This window comes from Epinephelus fuscoguttatus, linkage group LG7, assembly GCF_011397635.1.
Source record: "Epinephelus fuscoguttatus linkage group LG7, E.fuscoguttatus.final_Chr_v1".
NCBI classification, from domain to species: Eukaryota; Metazoa; Chordata; class Actinopteri; order Perciformes; family Serranidae; genus Epinephelus; species Epinephelus fuscoguttatus.
In genome coordinates this window covers 22,636,991-22,653,512 of record NC_064758.1, presented here as the reverse complement: position 1 = coordinate 22,653,512, position 16,522 = coordinate 22,636,991, and the positions used below count along the sequence as shown (strand labels likewise).

At 42.1% G+C, this 16,522-nt stretch overlaps 1 protein-coding gene across 1 annotated transcript in view; it reads right to left on the bottom strand.

Annotated features, from left to right (window-relative positions):
- The window catches only part of dip2ba (disco-interacting protein 2 homolog Ba), a 55,443-nt gene extending 40,720 nt beyond the window's left edge, over positions 1–14,723 (bottom strand). Inside the window, exon 1 of the mRNA XM_049580438.1 lies at positions 14,466–14,723. Within this exon, the coding sequence (XP_049436395.1) occupies positions 14,466–14,550 (85 nt within the window). The 5' untranslated portion in view covers positions 14,551–14,723. The remainder of the gene's footprint in view (positions 1–14,465) is intronic.
- Between the last annotated feature and the right edge of the window lie 1,799 nt (positions 14,724–16,522).

The window sequence follows — 16,522 nt, the reverse complement described above, 5'->3', positions numbered from 1 at the left end:
CCTTCCTGTACAGGATAAAAACACTTCAGTGCAATTGTGTTGGTGGTGCCATGATCAAAATTGAGATTATACATACTATGAACTGGAAGAACCATCCAGCAATCAGACTGGACACAGTCAGCATCCTGGAGTTGTTTTTGCCAAAGAAATAAAACTAATGTTCCTTCCAAGCTTTTAAAGTCTTCACGTTCTGTTTGAGTGCAGACTGAGTATTGCTCTACCTCCTCCATTACTTCTATTACATTGTGCATTTTATATTGGCAGAGACAGCACTCTCGAGCCAGCTGTGTGAGTACAGTGGGGTTTGGAGCCGGGGACAGTTACAGCACTGAGAAGGCCAAAGTGAAGGAGAGTAAATTTACCAACCCCAAAAGACTGTAAGTCAAGCCATATCACTGATTCCTGACTGTGTAATTTATCTTTCATCAGAATTATTTTTTATTCAAAATGTATCAAACCAGGAAAAGCTTCATTTAGATTAAAAGTCTCCTTTAAAACAGTGTCACGGCCAAAAGAGGCAGCTGCACATCTAAACAAAGTTGCAGAGACACAACACATAACAGTTACAGACAATAAAAAAACAAAAAAAGAAACAAAGCATACCAGAAAATCAGGTCGACATATCTTGGATCACACAGAGCCAAATAATCAAAACACCTGATTCACCTTCCTCCAACTCCTTCAATCTATAACTTGACCTCTCATCTGTGCTTCTGTTAATTTCACAAAGTATTTTCCTGAAGACATCAACAGCATGCTGTACAATCTTGGCAGTGACAAGCTGTTTTTGTTTCAGATAAGCTCAGCACACATGACTTCATCACAATGATAAAACTGCTGCACAACTGTAGATGGTTCATTGCTGAGTCAGACAACTGACGTCAGACAGCCAAAAGTGGGATGCATGCAAAAGGTTAATGAAGTTTATTCTTCAGTCAGGCTGCCTCTAAGCACACCATAACCGCAATGAGCTGTTTGTTAACAGGTGTTTGTGATGTTACTGCAGGTGCACCGATGAGTGACAGATCCACAATTGATTTCTGGTCAGATTAGCTGGCTACCCTGCCACTAACTGGAATATCTGTCACCTAGAATTACTGCACAATAATGGCTTAAAATGATATTGGCTTTCATTAAAGGTCCAGTGTGTAAGATTTAAGGGGATATATTGCAGAAATGGAATGGAATATAGTGTAGTGAGTATGTTTTCTTAAGTGTGTAATCATCTGAAAATAAGAATCATTCTGTTCTCTTTACCTTACAATGAGCTGTTAAGACCTACATAAGGAGCTGGTCCTTGCCCACTGAGTCGCTATGTTGCACTGCCATGTTTCTACAGTTTTAGATAGGGCCATTCACATTTTCGTGTCGGGCACATTAGTTAGCAGCCCCTCTGTGACAAGAGCATTAGAAAAACACTGATCGTTTAATGTGAAACTGCTTTATTCTGTGTTTTAACAGTTTAAATCACCAGGTCCGTTTGTTTTGGAAAGCGGGAGACCTCTGCAGATACTTTGGCTCCCATTAAAAACCTGCTAAACGTCTGGATCTTAAGTTATCAAAGAAAAAAGGTGAGCACAGATGAGCAGATGCTGGGCTAGCAGCCTGTCTCATGCCAGTTAGCATCAGGGACAGACTGATTTGTAATACAAAACAGCTTTCTTTAGGGTTTAAATCACCTGGTCAGTTTGTTTTGGTGAGGAAGAGACCTCTGCAGATAATTCAGCTCCTGGTAACAACCTCCTGAACAATGAACACTGAAGGAATTCTAACTGGGAGAAGTTTCAACTAGTTGCAATCTGCAGTCCTCCCTGCTAGATGCCACTAACTCTTAAACACTGTTCCTGTTAATGGACCTTTTAAACATTGTGACTCATCATAGAGGTTAAATCACAGGTGTAATTAATTAGATTCCCTTTTACACCTGCACTTTATTGACTTAATGACACTGAATTTATAGTCAGCCACTTCCAGAGTGGCACTGTTATCGTATATGTTGGCACATTCAATAAGCTTACTGGGTCATGTAATAAAACTGAGCCATCGTTAATGTTATTAGTAACACCTGCCTTCTTCCTGCGATGACAAAATGTGTGCTGCGAAAAAAGGTCTGTAAGGTGCCGACAAATGTTGACGGAAAGCCAATTCAAACTAGGACGGAGATATTAGATTAGAGGAAAGATACCACTCTCATGTGAGTGTGAAGTGGGAAACCAGAGCCAGGAGACAGTGAGCTTAGTTTAACATACTGGTTAAAATATTGGTATTGTTCATAGTGGCTCGGTGTCACACACTCATGGCTTACAGGAACTCATTAAGTGAATAGTCATCATTGATTTTATTAGTGACACCTCTGCTTTGTTGTACTATGACAAGTTAAAACTAATGGACCTGTTTCACTGCAGACGTTTGGACTTGTCATAGTAGGAAAAGCACAGGTGAAAGTGATAACATTAACGATGTCTCAGTTCCATTAAGTGTTCCAGCAAGCAATTCAAATGAGTCAGCATGGACAATACCAGGGCTTCCCCTAACTGGAATGCAGCTGTCATTAATGTTATTGAATACATGACATGTCAAAATGTCTGCTGTGATAAAAGTTTATTGACCTGTGCGACCTGTGTCTCATTGATTTTAACTGTGAGGGCTGTGTAACCAGGTCAGTAGGTTGACTCTGACTTAATTCAGCACATTGCGGGGCGTCGGTGGCTTAGTGGTAGAGCAGACGCCCCATGTACAAGGCTGTTGCCGCAGCAGCCCAGGTTCGACTCCAGTCTGTGGCCCTTTGCTGCATGTCCTTCCCTCTCTCTCTCCCCCTTTCACGCTTAAGCTGTTCTATCAATTAAAGGCTAAAACGCCCAAAAACATATTTAAAAAAAAATAAATAAAAAAAAAATCAGCACATTGCAAAGAACAGGAAAAAACAGACTTATTTAGACAGAAGCATCCTGGCTTGTTTGCTGCAAGACAGACCAGTGTTTCTGCATTGCTGGGTAACCAGAGTCTACAGAGCAGTGAAAGTGAGCGAAAGGTGTTGAGTTTCACTGTGGCGGTGTTGTAGTTAAGAGATGGAGGGGTCAGAAGTGTGGAACAGACCTGACCTGAGGTTCATTGGGGCTTGTACATCATCTGAACTCGCATCTGTCTGTTTTGTTGCCCACATGTGGTCAGTGAGTACACAAGACAACATAACACCAAACACCTGCCATATAAACTGAGCTTTGACTGGCAACATCCTCCCGATGTTCCATCTCCAGATGACACACGCACCAATAATGCCCCTTGCCTCTGCCAAATTGCTCAAGGGTGATGGGTTAAGAGGACATTAATGTGGAAGGAAGAACGTTAACCAGGCAGCTGACTCATTATAATCAATATTAGAAGCTCACAACAAGCCAGGGGCGGCCTTTGAGAAACACTCACATCCCGAGGTGTTGAGTCTGCAGCTGACATTGAAACCGCACAGGCCTTATTGCCTACGTTCCACTCTCTGGACAGCTCATGGTCCTGACCTCCCACCACCCACTGCTCACAGTCATTAAACAGCCTGTCATCACGATGGGAATCTATCGCTGCTCTGAAAACGATGGCCCTGAATGTGCGGGGATGCTCAACAAGGTGCAACACGAGAGGAATGTGTAAAAGAAAAAATACAGTGTGGTGAAAAATAGGCTGCCTGTCACGCTCGAAGATACATAAACCCCTCCGTCAGCAAAAACATTTCACTTCAGGTGTAGCTGTAGGTGCAAGGTCACAGGGGAATGGTAGTGAGGCAATGTTAGCAACAAGCTACTCACTACAAAACAGGTGGGTAGGGGATTCGATTTCCTTGTTTGTGGAAACCTACTTGGCATTGAATCAGATTCTGATGCATTTTAAAACCAAACTGCTTGAGCTTAGCCACCAAAACGAGATATTTTCAGAAACTCTTTCCAAAGTGGATGCATTGAAATCATCAGTCTGACAGGCTAGTGTGAGCTGTAGCAACACTAATACATGATTACCATGTTATTTTTGGAAACACTGTCACAGGCACACTCAATATATAAGCACTAACAATTATGGCTGAACAATTAATCAAAATCTTATTGAAATTGCAAAATGGCTGACTGCAATTTTCAAATCAAAGGAGGCACAATATTTGTTAAAGGTCCAGTGTGTAGGACTTAGGAGGATGTATTGGCAGAATGGAGTAAAATATAATAAGTATGTCTTCTTTAGTGTATAATGACCTGAAAATATTGCTATAAAATTGCTGTGCTCTCCTCACCTTAGAATGAGCTGTTTATTTGTACAAAGGAAGCGGGTCTCCGTTTATGGAGATCACCATGTTGCACTGCCATGTTTCTACAGTAGCCCAGAAAGGACAAACCAAACAATCATTTTCGTGTCAGCCACCATAGTGAGAAGCCTAACCACAACGAGCAACGCTGAGTTCCACTGATTTATAACGTGAAATGGCCCCATTCAGTGTTTCTAGCAGTTTAAATCACCTCCATTTGTTCTGGAGAGGAAGAGAGAAGAGAGAATTCGACTTATGGCTAAAACCTCCTGAATGTCTGGATCTTATGTTATCCGAGAAAAAAACCTGACCACAAATTAGCATGTCAAACTGTGTAGGAAATACATGGATTTGTAAAGTGAAATTTCATTATACTGTATACTTTTTACCAGCTTAAATTAGCAGGTCTGTTTGTTTTAGAGAGGAAAAGATAATTTTGCTCATGGTAAAAAAAAAAAACCTGAACGTCTAGATCAGAAAGGGGTAAGCACACAATAGCATGTTGCGGGCAAGCCGCGCATTTCCGAGATGCCAGACAGCGTTGGAGATGCACTGATTTGTAACGTGAAACTGCTTTATTGAGCATTTTAGTGCTTTTAATCACCCGATCCATTTGTTCTTAAGAGGAAGAGACCTCTGTGGATAATTCAGCTCCCAGTGAAAACCTCCTAAACAGAGAACATTCAAGGAATTCTAGCCAAGAGAAGTTTTAGCTGGTGTCAATCTGCAATCCTCACTGCTAGATGCCACCAAATCCCTCTAAGTCTTACACACTTCAACTTTAAATGCGAAATGTGTGTCAAAATACCATTTTAAATTAAATATTGTCATGCTGCAGAGACGTCCTGGCCTACACATCATATTCTGCATACTTCAGAGAACATCTTTGTTTAGTACAGATCCCTGCAAAAATCCCATCCTTATAATTGTAATGTGTATATCAATGAAAATGAGAATAAAGATGTTCCATCTAATATGGCAAATCATATCGCAATATCAGTCAAAATAACTGCAAATAGATATTTTTTCAAACTCGTTAAGCTCTACAACAATTGCTCCGAAATGGGTGAAAGGATATACCTCTATATTCTCTACCTCAGGTGTCTCAGATTTATGTGCCAACTGGTGAGCACATGGTCTGAGTACCAAGAAAAGTTTAACTGGATAATTCTGAGTATGACTTTGACTCCATTGGCTGTTTCATCACAATCAGAGCCAGCTGATAATATCCAGACAACAATCATCTGTGTGTCGTCACTGTCTGTGGGAGCATGTCTAAAGCACGACACAGACCTGCTGTACAGCGAGGGCCGCCTCCTGATATGGGAGTGTGAGAAATACTGTGTTGATACACTGTCACTACTCACGATGACATGTGGCTCCACAAACCATCTAAACAGAGTCAAGCATTACGAAATCTAGTCGAATGCTCATAACAACAGCCATAACAACACAGATCAGGCTCAGAAGCAAACAACCAATCTCAAAAAGCAAATATGCAGGAAATGACTGTGGCCAGAACTGCAGCGGTGCTTCAACCAAGTGTCAAAATATTAGACAAATGGCTCCATTCAAGGCAATGAACATACAATATGTAAACCTACATCAGCCTGGAAGCCCCTGCTATTGACAGCTAAGGATTAGGAGGTTGAAGCCCCACCCATTCGATGTGTTTTCATGGCCTTTGTTTTACCTCTGTCTCTGGGGAGTTGAATTAAAGGGGTCCATGACTACACGCCAAGGTTCAGCACAATGTGTTCTGAGGGGCCAAGATGGGAGATACACATCAGCCTGTTGAGAGGGTTTCCTGAGGACCTCTACTCACTGGTATTTTTCGATAACCCCTTGGCTCCGCACCAGAATTAGGAAGAGAACTATTCAAATGTTCGGCACAAGTCCAAAAGAAAACAAAAAAATACAACAACCCAATGAGTGACCGAAAGAGAGAGCAGCTGACCTTTTGGAAACTTTCATTGTACATATACAGCAGGACTGCTTTACCCCTGAGCTCTGGTTTCCCATCAGCCCTTCCTGTGACGCAGGCCTGCGCCTTTCATATATAGTAACTGACCAACTGCTGTGAAAATACCCCGTGTTCTCCACACCCTCTTCAAAGGCTGTGATGATCAGTTGTGGCTGATCAGCTGAAGAAACCGAGCGAGAGACAGAGACTATAGAGAGACTGTAGTATGATTTACAACAGACAGCATTTCAAGAGTCAATACCCAATCATGGCTCCAAAAGGCATCCCTTTCTGCAGTCAAAAATCGTGTGGAAGCAAATAATAGAATTTTATTATGGAGAAACAATGTCTTTAAAGATCTTAATTTCAGAAACTTCCCTTTAGCCTTCAAGTCTTGGAGGATTGCGTTGAAAAGGGACCTCACCGATCTGTATCTAAAACATTTACACAAACATTTTTGTTGAAAGCTTACTAGACGTCTAGGCTGTAAAATGACATTAATGACCAGACATGTCTGTGAGAATGCTTGTTTTCCAGTCTGCTCAGCAACCCAAGGCACAGTACAAGTACCCAACACGACTAATAAAACTATTCCTTCATGTTCAATGAAGCTTTGACATCTAATGTGACTCTGGTGCCAAAATCCCTGGTGATATTATCTAAAAATCAAATCTGGAAGCCAATCATCAAGTGAACATGAGCCCAGTGAAAGCAGCAATGTACACTAGTTTCGTGTCTCACAACGGCTGGTGCTCAAAACCGCAATGTTTCACTCAAGCAGTTGGACACACCAGCAAGTAAGCTTGTAACCACTCCCTGCGTGCACCTGCACCATCATACAATAAAATGACTCTGACAACAAATAAAGTTGAACATATATTCACAGCAATGACGCACACTGTTGATTTTCACAGCATATTGGCATGAAGTGAAGCCAGTAGCTTCCTGCAAGGTAGGATATACTCTAAAAACTTGTAGCTTAATTTGGTCAGCAATACTGTTTAAGTACACACTTTGTAGGTGACATGCTACAACCATCTAAAACCACTGATATGATGCTTTAACAATTAGCATACCCATAGCAACTTTCTCCATAGGTCAGACAGCAAGCTGATTGGCCTGAGAAGGGCAGTTCTCAACAGGCCGCAGTATTTCACACACAACCCATGGGCGTAACAGTGACCCACATGTAGCAGCCAACCAACCAGCCAGTCGGCTGGATGTAGAAGTGTGTGTTTGCTACTGCCTGCTGTCTCCTAGCCAGGAACATTAGCCTCAGCAAGAAAGAAATACACACAATTAGGACTGACTCCTTGGGACTTTGAGAGGGTGGCCTCCACTGCAATAATGGCGGAGCTTTTGTGTCAAAGAGATGCTTGTTTTCTCCTCCTCAGGCATGAAAGCGAATTTGTCTTGCCAGCCAGGTCTATTTATATTCACAAGAGCATTCTTCAGCATTAGCACAGTCACATGGCCCGCCGGGCGGTGGATATAGCCTGGCGATACATTGGAGGGGCTCTGCATCAGCTCAGGCTGACAACACCAAAAGACACAACAAGACTTGGTTTCTGTTTCGCCATCAATGAGTTCAACATTTACCCTATGAGGTATAAATCAGGGTGTGAATCAGTCAGCATTGTCTGGTGTGTCACAGCCTGGGCCCCTGACTAAATGACTGCAAGCCACAAAGGCGCAGAGTGATTGTGCAATGCACCATCAGAGAGGTGATTCGCCATCAGCTCAGTTAGATTACAGGTTGGTCAGGTGGTGAATGGAGGTGGGTGTTTGTATTGACTGGAGGAAAAGGGGCTGATATTACAAAATCCCCACTCTTTCTTCACTTATGGTGAGTCACAGTTTGCATCCAACTCAGTAAACAGCCCGGTGAGACAGGAGGCTAAAACTGGTTCTCTCACTTTGTGGTGGATGGATGTGCCCTGGAGAAGAGGACACGCCTAATTGCAGTGACTCACGGATTTACAACAGGCAGGAAACAGGTCTGCCTAGACTGTTTCTGCAAACTGTGAAATATCACATCAGTGGATGGGAGATAATGTTCAATGTGATGGGAACTTCTATTCATAGACTGTAGGGAACTTCCCCATTAATTTAGCTTCTATCACAGGAAGGACGGAGCACAAGGTCAGCACCATTTGAGAGATAGCCTCCTGCTCAAGGGTACCTCAGAAGAGAGGATGCTTGTTAGCATGGGTGCTTCAACCAAGGCCCTTCACTCCACTCTACAGACATTATCTCACTACTTCATGGTTTCCATGTGTCATCTCAGACTGTCACAGCACAGTAACACATCGGTCCTGTCACTGGGACGAATACTGTGACAACACTGTGTTATCATTCAACAAAATTCTGTTGTCTACATGATAAATTTCAAGCGAGTTGTTATTGGGAAAAAAGTAAGAATGATTTTGTCAGATATGTACCAGTGGAAGAATTTATTTCATGGAACATCAATCTGAATGGCAGCACGGTGATGCAGTGGTTAGCACTGTCGCCTGGTTCGAACCCAGGGTGGGGAAGCCTTTCTGTGGGGAGTTTGCATGTTCTCCCCGTGTCAGCATGGGCTTTCTCCGGGTACTCCAGCTTCCTCCCACAATCCAAAGACATGCAGGTTAGGTTAATTAACTGTCTCTATGTGTCAGCCCTGCTATTGTCTGGTGACCTGTCCAGGACGTACCTTGCCTCTCACCCACTGTCAGCTGGAATAGGCTCCAGATACTGTGACCACAATATGAGTCGCGATTTTAGTGGGAATGGTGGTAGTGGTCATTTTTGCATTTCATTTTCACTGGAAAATAATATAAAAATGATAGGAATGTGATTTTTGCTGGGATCGACAACTAAACAAAGACATTTTCTTACATCTGGAATAATATTTTTAGGCCAGGGCATCTCCATAGCTTCATTTATAATGGTCTGTCGTGACACATTTTACCTTTGTCAAAAAATTGCAGCTAGTGCGATTTAGATATCGCACGATAAAATTTTGATTAATTGTGCAGCACTAATCTGAACATTTTATATGTAATACTATGTACATTTCCCACACCATAATGTGAAGATGCAAAGATTAATCGTTTACTTGTCTACTATTAAATTAGTCACCTAGTTATTTGACGATTGATTGATTAATTGGTTTGAGTAATATTTTTAAGAAAAAAAGTCAAAATTCTCTGATTCTTAGATGTGAATATTTTCTGGTTTATTTGATCCTCTATGACAGTAAACTGAATATTCTTGGGTTACGACCAAAAATAGACATTTAAGGGCGTTGTCTTTGGCTTTGGGCAACACTGATCAACTTTTTTTTTTTTTTTTTTAATACACTAATTGATGAATTGAGAAAATAGTCAACAGATTAATAAACAGTGAAAACGATCATAAGTCAGTATTAGAAAACAAGCTATCCTTAATAATATTGCTGATATCTGTGATATTGCCCAGCCCTGCCTGACATCACACGTGAGCTTGTCCAACAAGTCAAACATCTTCTGCTGTGTGCAGGTCTGCAGGGCTCATGAGTGGGATGTTAATACATCTCCTGGCACTAATTCAAAGGAGTCTGGTTGGGTTTTTTTTTTCGCTTCTTCCTATGCATGCCTCAACTTCTACCTGGGGAGCGTAAAGAAGTCACGCTCACTAACCACACACACCAACACACCCACCCACGCCACTCTGTGAGGGTGTCCTGATATTTAATGAGAGCATGTGAATAATTCAGCCTACAACAGGTTTGGAGGAGGAAAAGGGACTGCAGCCATCATTAACTATTCACACTATAACAGCATTATGACATATAATGCACACACACATTTGTCAGCACAAACTGTATACACACAAACACACATAAAGAAGGACCTTTGCCAAGTGTACCCAACCATCTGCTTGGACCTAAGGCCTTGGCTCAGCAAGGAAGCTGATTTGTGCATTTTGGACCTGCAGTATATACTACCCAAATATCTAAACAAAAAAAAGCTCATTCACATGCAGTGGGAAATTATAGTGAAAGGTTTGAAGTTGTCTTGCAAGTCAGACTGGGCAATGAATCAATTTTATTGTTTGTCATCCATCTTTATAATCATACTGTTACATAACGCTCACGATGAAGTATCATGTTCACAGTTGTGTCTAAATGCATAAGTTAAATGTGATCTGTCACAGTATGACATCTGAGAACATATGGTTTTTTTGGAAAATTATAGCATTATGCTCCAGAAAAGCACTATGAAACCATTTGACTCAATAAGATAAACACAAGTTCAACTTTTTAACATGTCATTTTGAATATTTCTGTATATAGCACCTCAGGAAGTAGTTGTGTAGTCTGTAATTTCGATGTTGCCGGTTTGATTTGGCTGGGGATATTTGTTGCATGTCATTGTCCCATATCCCCCTCCCAAAAAATGCACATTAACAGTCCTTGAAAATACTAATTATTGAAAACATATTGAAGCGATAATGCTGTGATAATTATAACAATGTCGGTTTTGAACACATTGTTCACTTGTATTTGCAGGACAAGTGCTCGAACATTTGGCAGAGCTGTTAACAAGTCATTTTGTATCAGGCCTGCGAGAATCAAAAGCTGTGAAATGTTTGTTATTTGGGAAGAGATTTCAGCTTTATAATCAGCGTGAGAGGCCGTAATTCGTCTTTTCGTGCCAGCATAGACCTCCACCTTAAAAACAAAAACTCTGCATCACGCGTGATTGAGTTTAAGGAAATGTCTGTCACATGTCTCTGTAATCTGTCTCAAAATAAGCACTTAGCCTGACTACTTACTAAAACAACAGTTCACTGCATATCCCATTCATAAATAAGAGAGAGAGAGAGGTGAGATGTGTTTTCATAGCCTTCCTTCCCAGTTGGGAGGAGAGTCTTCCTCAAGGATCCATCAGGCTTTGTCCTACATGCTGTCACTGATGGCTCGGGTCAGGAAGATGGATGGCCAATACAGACTGGGTTCATATCAGTGCTGTCATCCTCTGCTGAGGACCGTCTCTCCTAATACAAAAATGAGCCAAGCCTGCTTCTGCTGCATCTGAATGCTGGCTGGCTGGTTCACTGGATGATTGGCCTAGAAAGGAAGCAACTGGCAATAATCTGGAATCTCTGTCTGCACATACTGATCACAGATGCAAAACAAAGAGTCTGTATCTCCGTATAAACACAGGCACGAGCATGTGCACCCGAGACGTGAGTTTAGAAACTTGAAATGAGGCTGGGAGGAAATGCCAGGTTGTATTTCAGTGTCAAAATCTCATCTTGGCCTGGACCACCTGCTACTAACTCACAGACGAAAAACTAATCTGTGTGGAATTCTGCTTTTGTCAGCAACATCTGACTTCTGTGAAACATGGCTGACAGACAGTACGAGATGTTGACCAGGTAGACCAGTTCCAGCGAGGAACCAGACGTGACCTTTTACCCCCAGGCCCAGCTGAGAGTTGGAAGGGTGAGAGGGGTGAACCACTCCCCTCAGTAGTACACACCACACGTCATCTTCTCAAGTATGACCAGTTACCGGCCCCTCCCTGCTCTTCCTATGGAGGCAACTCATTCCAACGTGCACACAAAAGGCTGGGTTCAGCTGAATGGCCTAAATGGCAGCAGAGCTCCTGGCCACGGCGGTTCAGACCAGCTGAATGGTCCTCATTGTGTCCCCATGGTCACAGGGGGCTAGCAGAACTGGGTTGTTTTTTAAGAGGCCATTTGGCAGGCCTGCGTTCTTATCCGAGCAACGCAGAAACAGGCATTTCCACTTGGATCAGAGGAGGGCTTGTTATGAACTCAAGAAAAATGGCCCATAAGGTGATGACATGCCTCATACATCCTGTCATAAGAAGGCTAGCTGGCTTCAGACACATAAGAACCTAAAATACGGCAAACATTAAAATCCTTAGCTGGTTAAGACATGACCACCAGGACAATGTGAATATGACTGTTTCTTGTGCAACTCGAAAAAACTGTATTACCACATGAAAGTTGCCAAAAATAAAAGGTGATGTTTTTCACTGTAATCTTATATCACCACAAGCCAGCGTTAAGTCCGGACACGACACTGATTGGAATCTAAAAAATGCACTTGACTATGGAAGGAACAAAGGGGTGGGCAATATGGACAAAATCATATGTCATGGTACGCTTAATTTTCTGTTCCAATATTTATACAGATGGTGATGTGATACATTTCCTGGCGAATAAATTGAGAAATGGTTCATGTGTAAAATAATCAGGCAGAAATGTCTTTTTCTGGCTGATCCAGCAAATGAAACACCAGACATATTAAAGTACTTTGCCACAGAGATGCAAAAATCAAGAAATTCAATATTACCATAACACGGTCCTCATCATTGATTAATGCTGTACAGCCCTCTGAGGCAAATTGTGATTTGTGATATTGGGCTTTATAAATGAAACTGAATTGAGTTAAACTGAATTGAATTGATTTAAAATATTAGCCACAACATGTTGAGAGATGCTAAAGGGATAGCTACTCTGGTATAAATCATGTATGAGCAATATGGCAAGATCACAGCAGATGCACATGTACACACACACATCATGTACATATTGTTATGTCAGTCACTTTGTAAACTTATCTATTATGTAACTGTGGTAAACTGTGTATGTATAAACCCTGTGTAATTAATGGGCTAAAACATCCAAAACCACCTTTTAGATGTCAGGCCAACATACTAAATACTGGCTGACCTACACCTGACTTACACATTTACATTAGAGGTCAGTCTGCTCTTCAAATACCTGCAGATGCTCTAATATGTCAGCTTACTTTCAATGCTGGCAGATATGACCAACAGTAGTTATCTTGGAAATGTGAATTTGTATTCATTTATCGGAGTATGACATGTATATTAACTGTCAAATGCAAAAAAGGTCTTTTAACAGGTCTGATTGAAATGGTTGACCTACATTTGTATTTAGAGTTCTGCCAAAAACTGCACATAAAATACTGGTTATCACTTTCACAAACCTTATCACACCCCTAAAATAACCAAACGGCAAGCAGACTCTAGGCGGTCACTGCGCAGGATGACTGGATTCGGTCACCTCAGCTGGAAGAATGGAGCCCAGGTGCCATGAGGCAGGGGAAGGAGGGGGGGTTCTGTCATTGGGATGTGACAGTGTGTGTCAATGGGGTTTTGAGCAGGACAGGGGCTAACAGCTGCTCTGGGGGAGGGGTTGATTTGCACTATGCTTTGGATGAATGAATGGTTGAGATGTTTGCAAACTACAACAAACAAGACACATCCGTCACCCACCTACATCCACAAGAGCAGAGCAAACACATGGGACGAATGCACCTGACTCAGATCTCACACAATTTGACCACAAGATTGAGGGTGGTGAAACCTATGATAAGCACTGCAGGTAAACCTATAATTCAAGTAATGGCAGGTTTACACAGGTGTCTCAGGCTCTGTGCGTACATCCTGCTGATCGCTGAGGTCATACACTAGGTTTGCTAATTACTGACAGTCATTCATAACAGTCTTCGCATGACACCAGAACATATGATGACTGTAGGCCTGGTCCTTACATCTCCACACTAGTCACAGTGACTCACAGCTTCTGTGTTTCAGCTGAAACCTGGACACAGATGCCAAATACAGGGTTGGTAATGATGTCAAACTGGTAGCCATGTGGTCCCAGATGAATCAAACTCCCACCATATGAAGAGGTATAACTGGGATGACAGGAGAAGGGTCAAACCCTGATAGCCAGACCTTGCCTCTGGCATCCCAGTCTGTCAGACATCACACACACACACACACACACACACACACACACACTGAGCCATGGCTTTGGCGTTAAATCTCACACGAGATGAGGAGATTTGACACAGAAACACATCTTCAAATCGACGTTTACCTTTAAATGAGCCACTGTGTGAAAGAAAGCAGACATAAGGAAATGGACGAAAGCCTTTATGTGCCTCCTGCTGCTTGTCATGCACTGCTAGCTCGCGTGCCCACATCCTGTGTTAGCACAAAATAAGCTAGCTCCAGTGCCTGACGTGAGCTCTCATTCAATTTATCAGACACACAAAGTGGACTAGAGAAAGGTAAACTACTGGTTTAATTAAACTACCGGTTAGCCCAGACAGCTGAGAGCCACAGCTAGCTTGAAAATCTGCTATAGCACCCCCCCCCCCCCGTTCAGCCCCCTCCCCTCCTTTACCTTCAGACAGCTCCAGATCCAACTCCGCCAATTGGTCTCTAACCTCTTTTGGCAGGGCGGACAAATCCACGCCGCGGTCTGCCATGACTTCGCCGATAAACACGAGTGCTGTCTGGTTGAAAAGGAGCCGGGCCGTCGCGGGTACGTGTTAAAAAAATAAAAATAAAACGTCCTCCCTCAAGACACAAAACAAGCATCAGAGTGGGAGAGACAGTCCATCCGCACGGCTGGCCCCTCCGCCATAATGGGAAAAACTCACCAACGGCAGCAGAGCGGGTCACGTGACTGCCTTTACCTCGCCTGTACGTTTAATTCACTGCATCCCAGAATAAAAGACACCGAAACTGTTGCTCCCCCTGGCGTCTCCCCGGCACAAACACACACTCCTTTTACTTCAACTGCACTGTGCAACTTCATGTCATTCTCACTCTCATTAAACTTGTAATGGATGCCTTCAGGGAACCCCAGAGGATTCACAGAAAAAGTTAGACTTTATTATTTGGCAAGATTATAACTGTGTGTTATAATCTTTTAGAAAGTAACTAGTTACATGTAAATAAATGTAAATAATAATAATAACTTATCAAATAAATGCAACTATAATTAGTGGGTCTGTTCCTTATTTATGTTGGGGACTGTTCGTTATTTATGGGAGGTAGCAATAGGTGAGACATGTCAAATAATTTTTTAAACACTGAGGAGGGGCTTAAGGCCTTTGCACACTGAGTCCATTTTTTTAATCTCAAATTGTCGCATGTCTAAAAATAAATACAAGTCCATGTTGGGTCAATCCCATGTGCACACTGAGTCCATCAGAAGCCTTTAGAGACGTTTGACCAAGAATCAGTGAATTAAATGTGGCGGCAGGACACAGCTGTGACAAAACAGAGGAATGGGGCACACATAATAATTTCAAAACTCAGATAGCTCACTTTCAGCAAAACAGATAGTAATACTCAGGTGGCTGATGATGAAGAGGAGGATGTGGACCGCACACAGAATGTGGAGACAGAGAGGGAGATGAGAAAACGTGTCTTTGTATTTTGTCACATATAACAAATTTTCACAAAGAATATGGCAATAAAACGCATCGGAATCAGAGCACAAGGTTTCTGTGCGTAGCAATTTTTTTTGGATGACAGATTGAAAAAATGCATCCGAGAAAAACAGACTCATTGTGCAGGTGTGTGTTTTTTATTTTGGCTTAGGGGAGGGATATTTAGCTTTAAATGGCTGTATGCTGTATTATTTTAAACAACCCTGATCCCTCAAACCCACTGGCAGGTTTGTAAGGCATGTTTTCTTTAAAAATCGCCAAATTACACTATTTGTTATATCTAGATACTGTAAAAAAAAAAACAAAAAAAAAACAAGCGGCAACCTCTGCAGCTAAAAAATGAAGCCAGTATAGAAGTGCTAAAAACTGCAGTTCATCAAATGGCCACTTGAGGCTGGCTCCAAAACAGAGTCAGTCCTATAGACACTCGTGTTAACATGCCAAACTTTACAACAGATATAAACATGTTTACAGCCTGGTACAAACATGGTTTGGGTCTCTGTAGCTAATTTCAACATTCATGACAACTGTTTGAGGGGTGAATTTTTTTCTCATAACTCACCCATTTACATTTTAATAAGGTCTGAAGTTACGCATATTTAAGGCCGGGCTGCTTGAGTGACAGGCTGTCTGTGAGGTGTCGCCACAGTCTGTGAATCAGATCCACACATAGCTCCTCCGCAGCTCCACTCTCTTGTCCAAATATGATCACTGCTGGTTCCAAAAAAAACAAGATGGCGACAGCTGAAATGCCTAATCTGAGGCTTCAAACCAGCAGTGCAAAAATCAACAGCAGCAACCTTTACAGCAACCTTTATAGTCAAAACAGCCATTTTTGGCCCCAAAAAATAAATGAAATCTGTCAAAACATATCTGACCCTTATAATGCAAGTAACACAGCCTATTAAGTTTTAATAAGCCTCTAAACATTACTAATTGGTCTAAATGAGCCATTGCTATATTTTACCACAAGGTGGCTACTCTGCAGTGGCCTATTCAT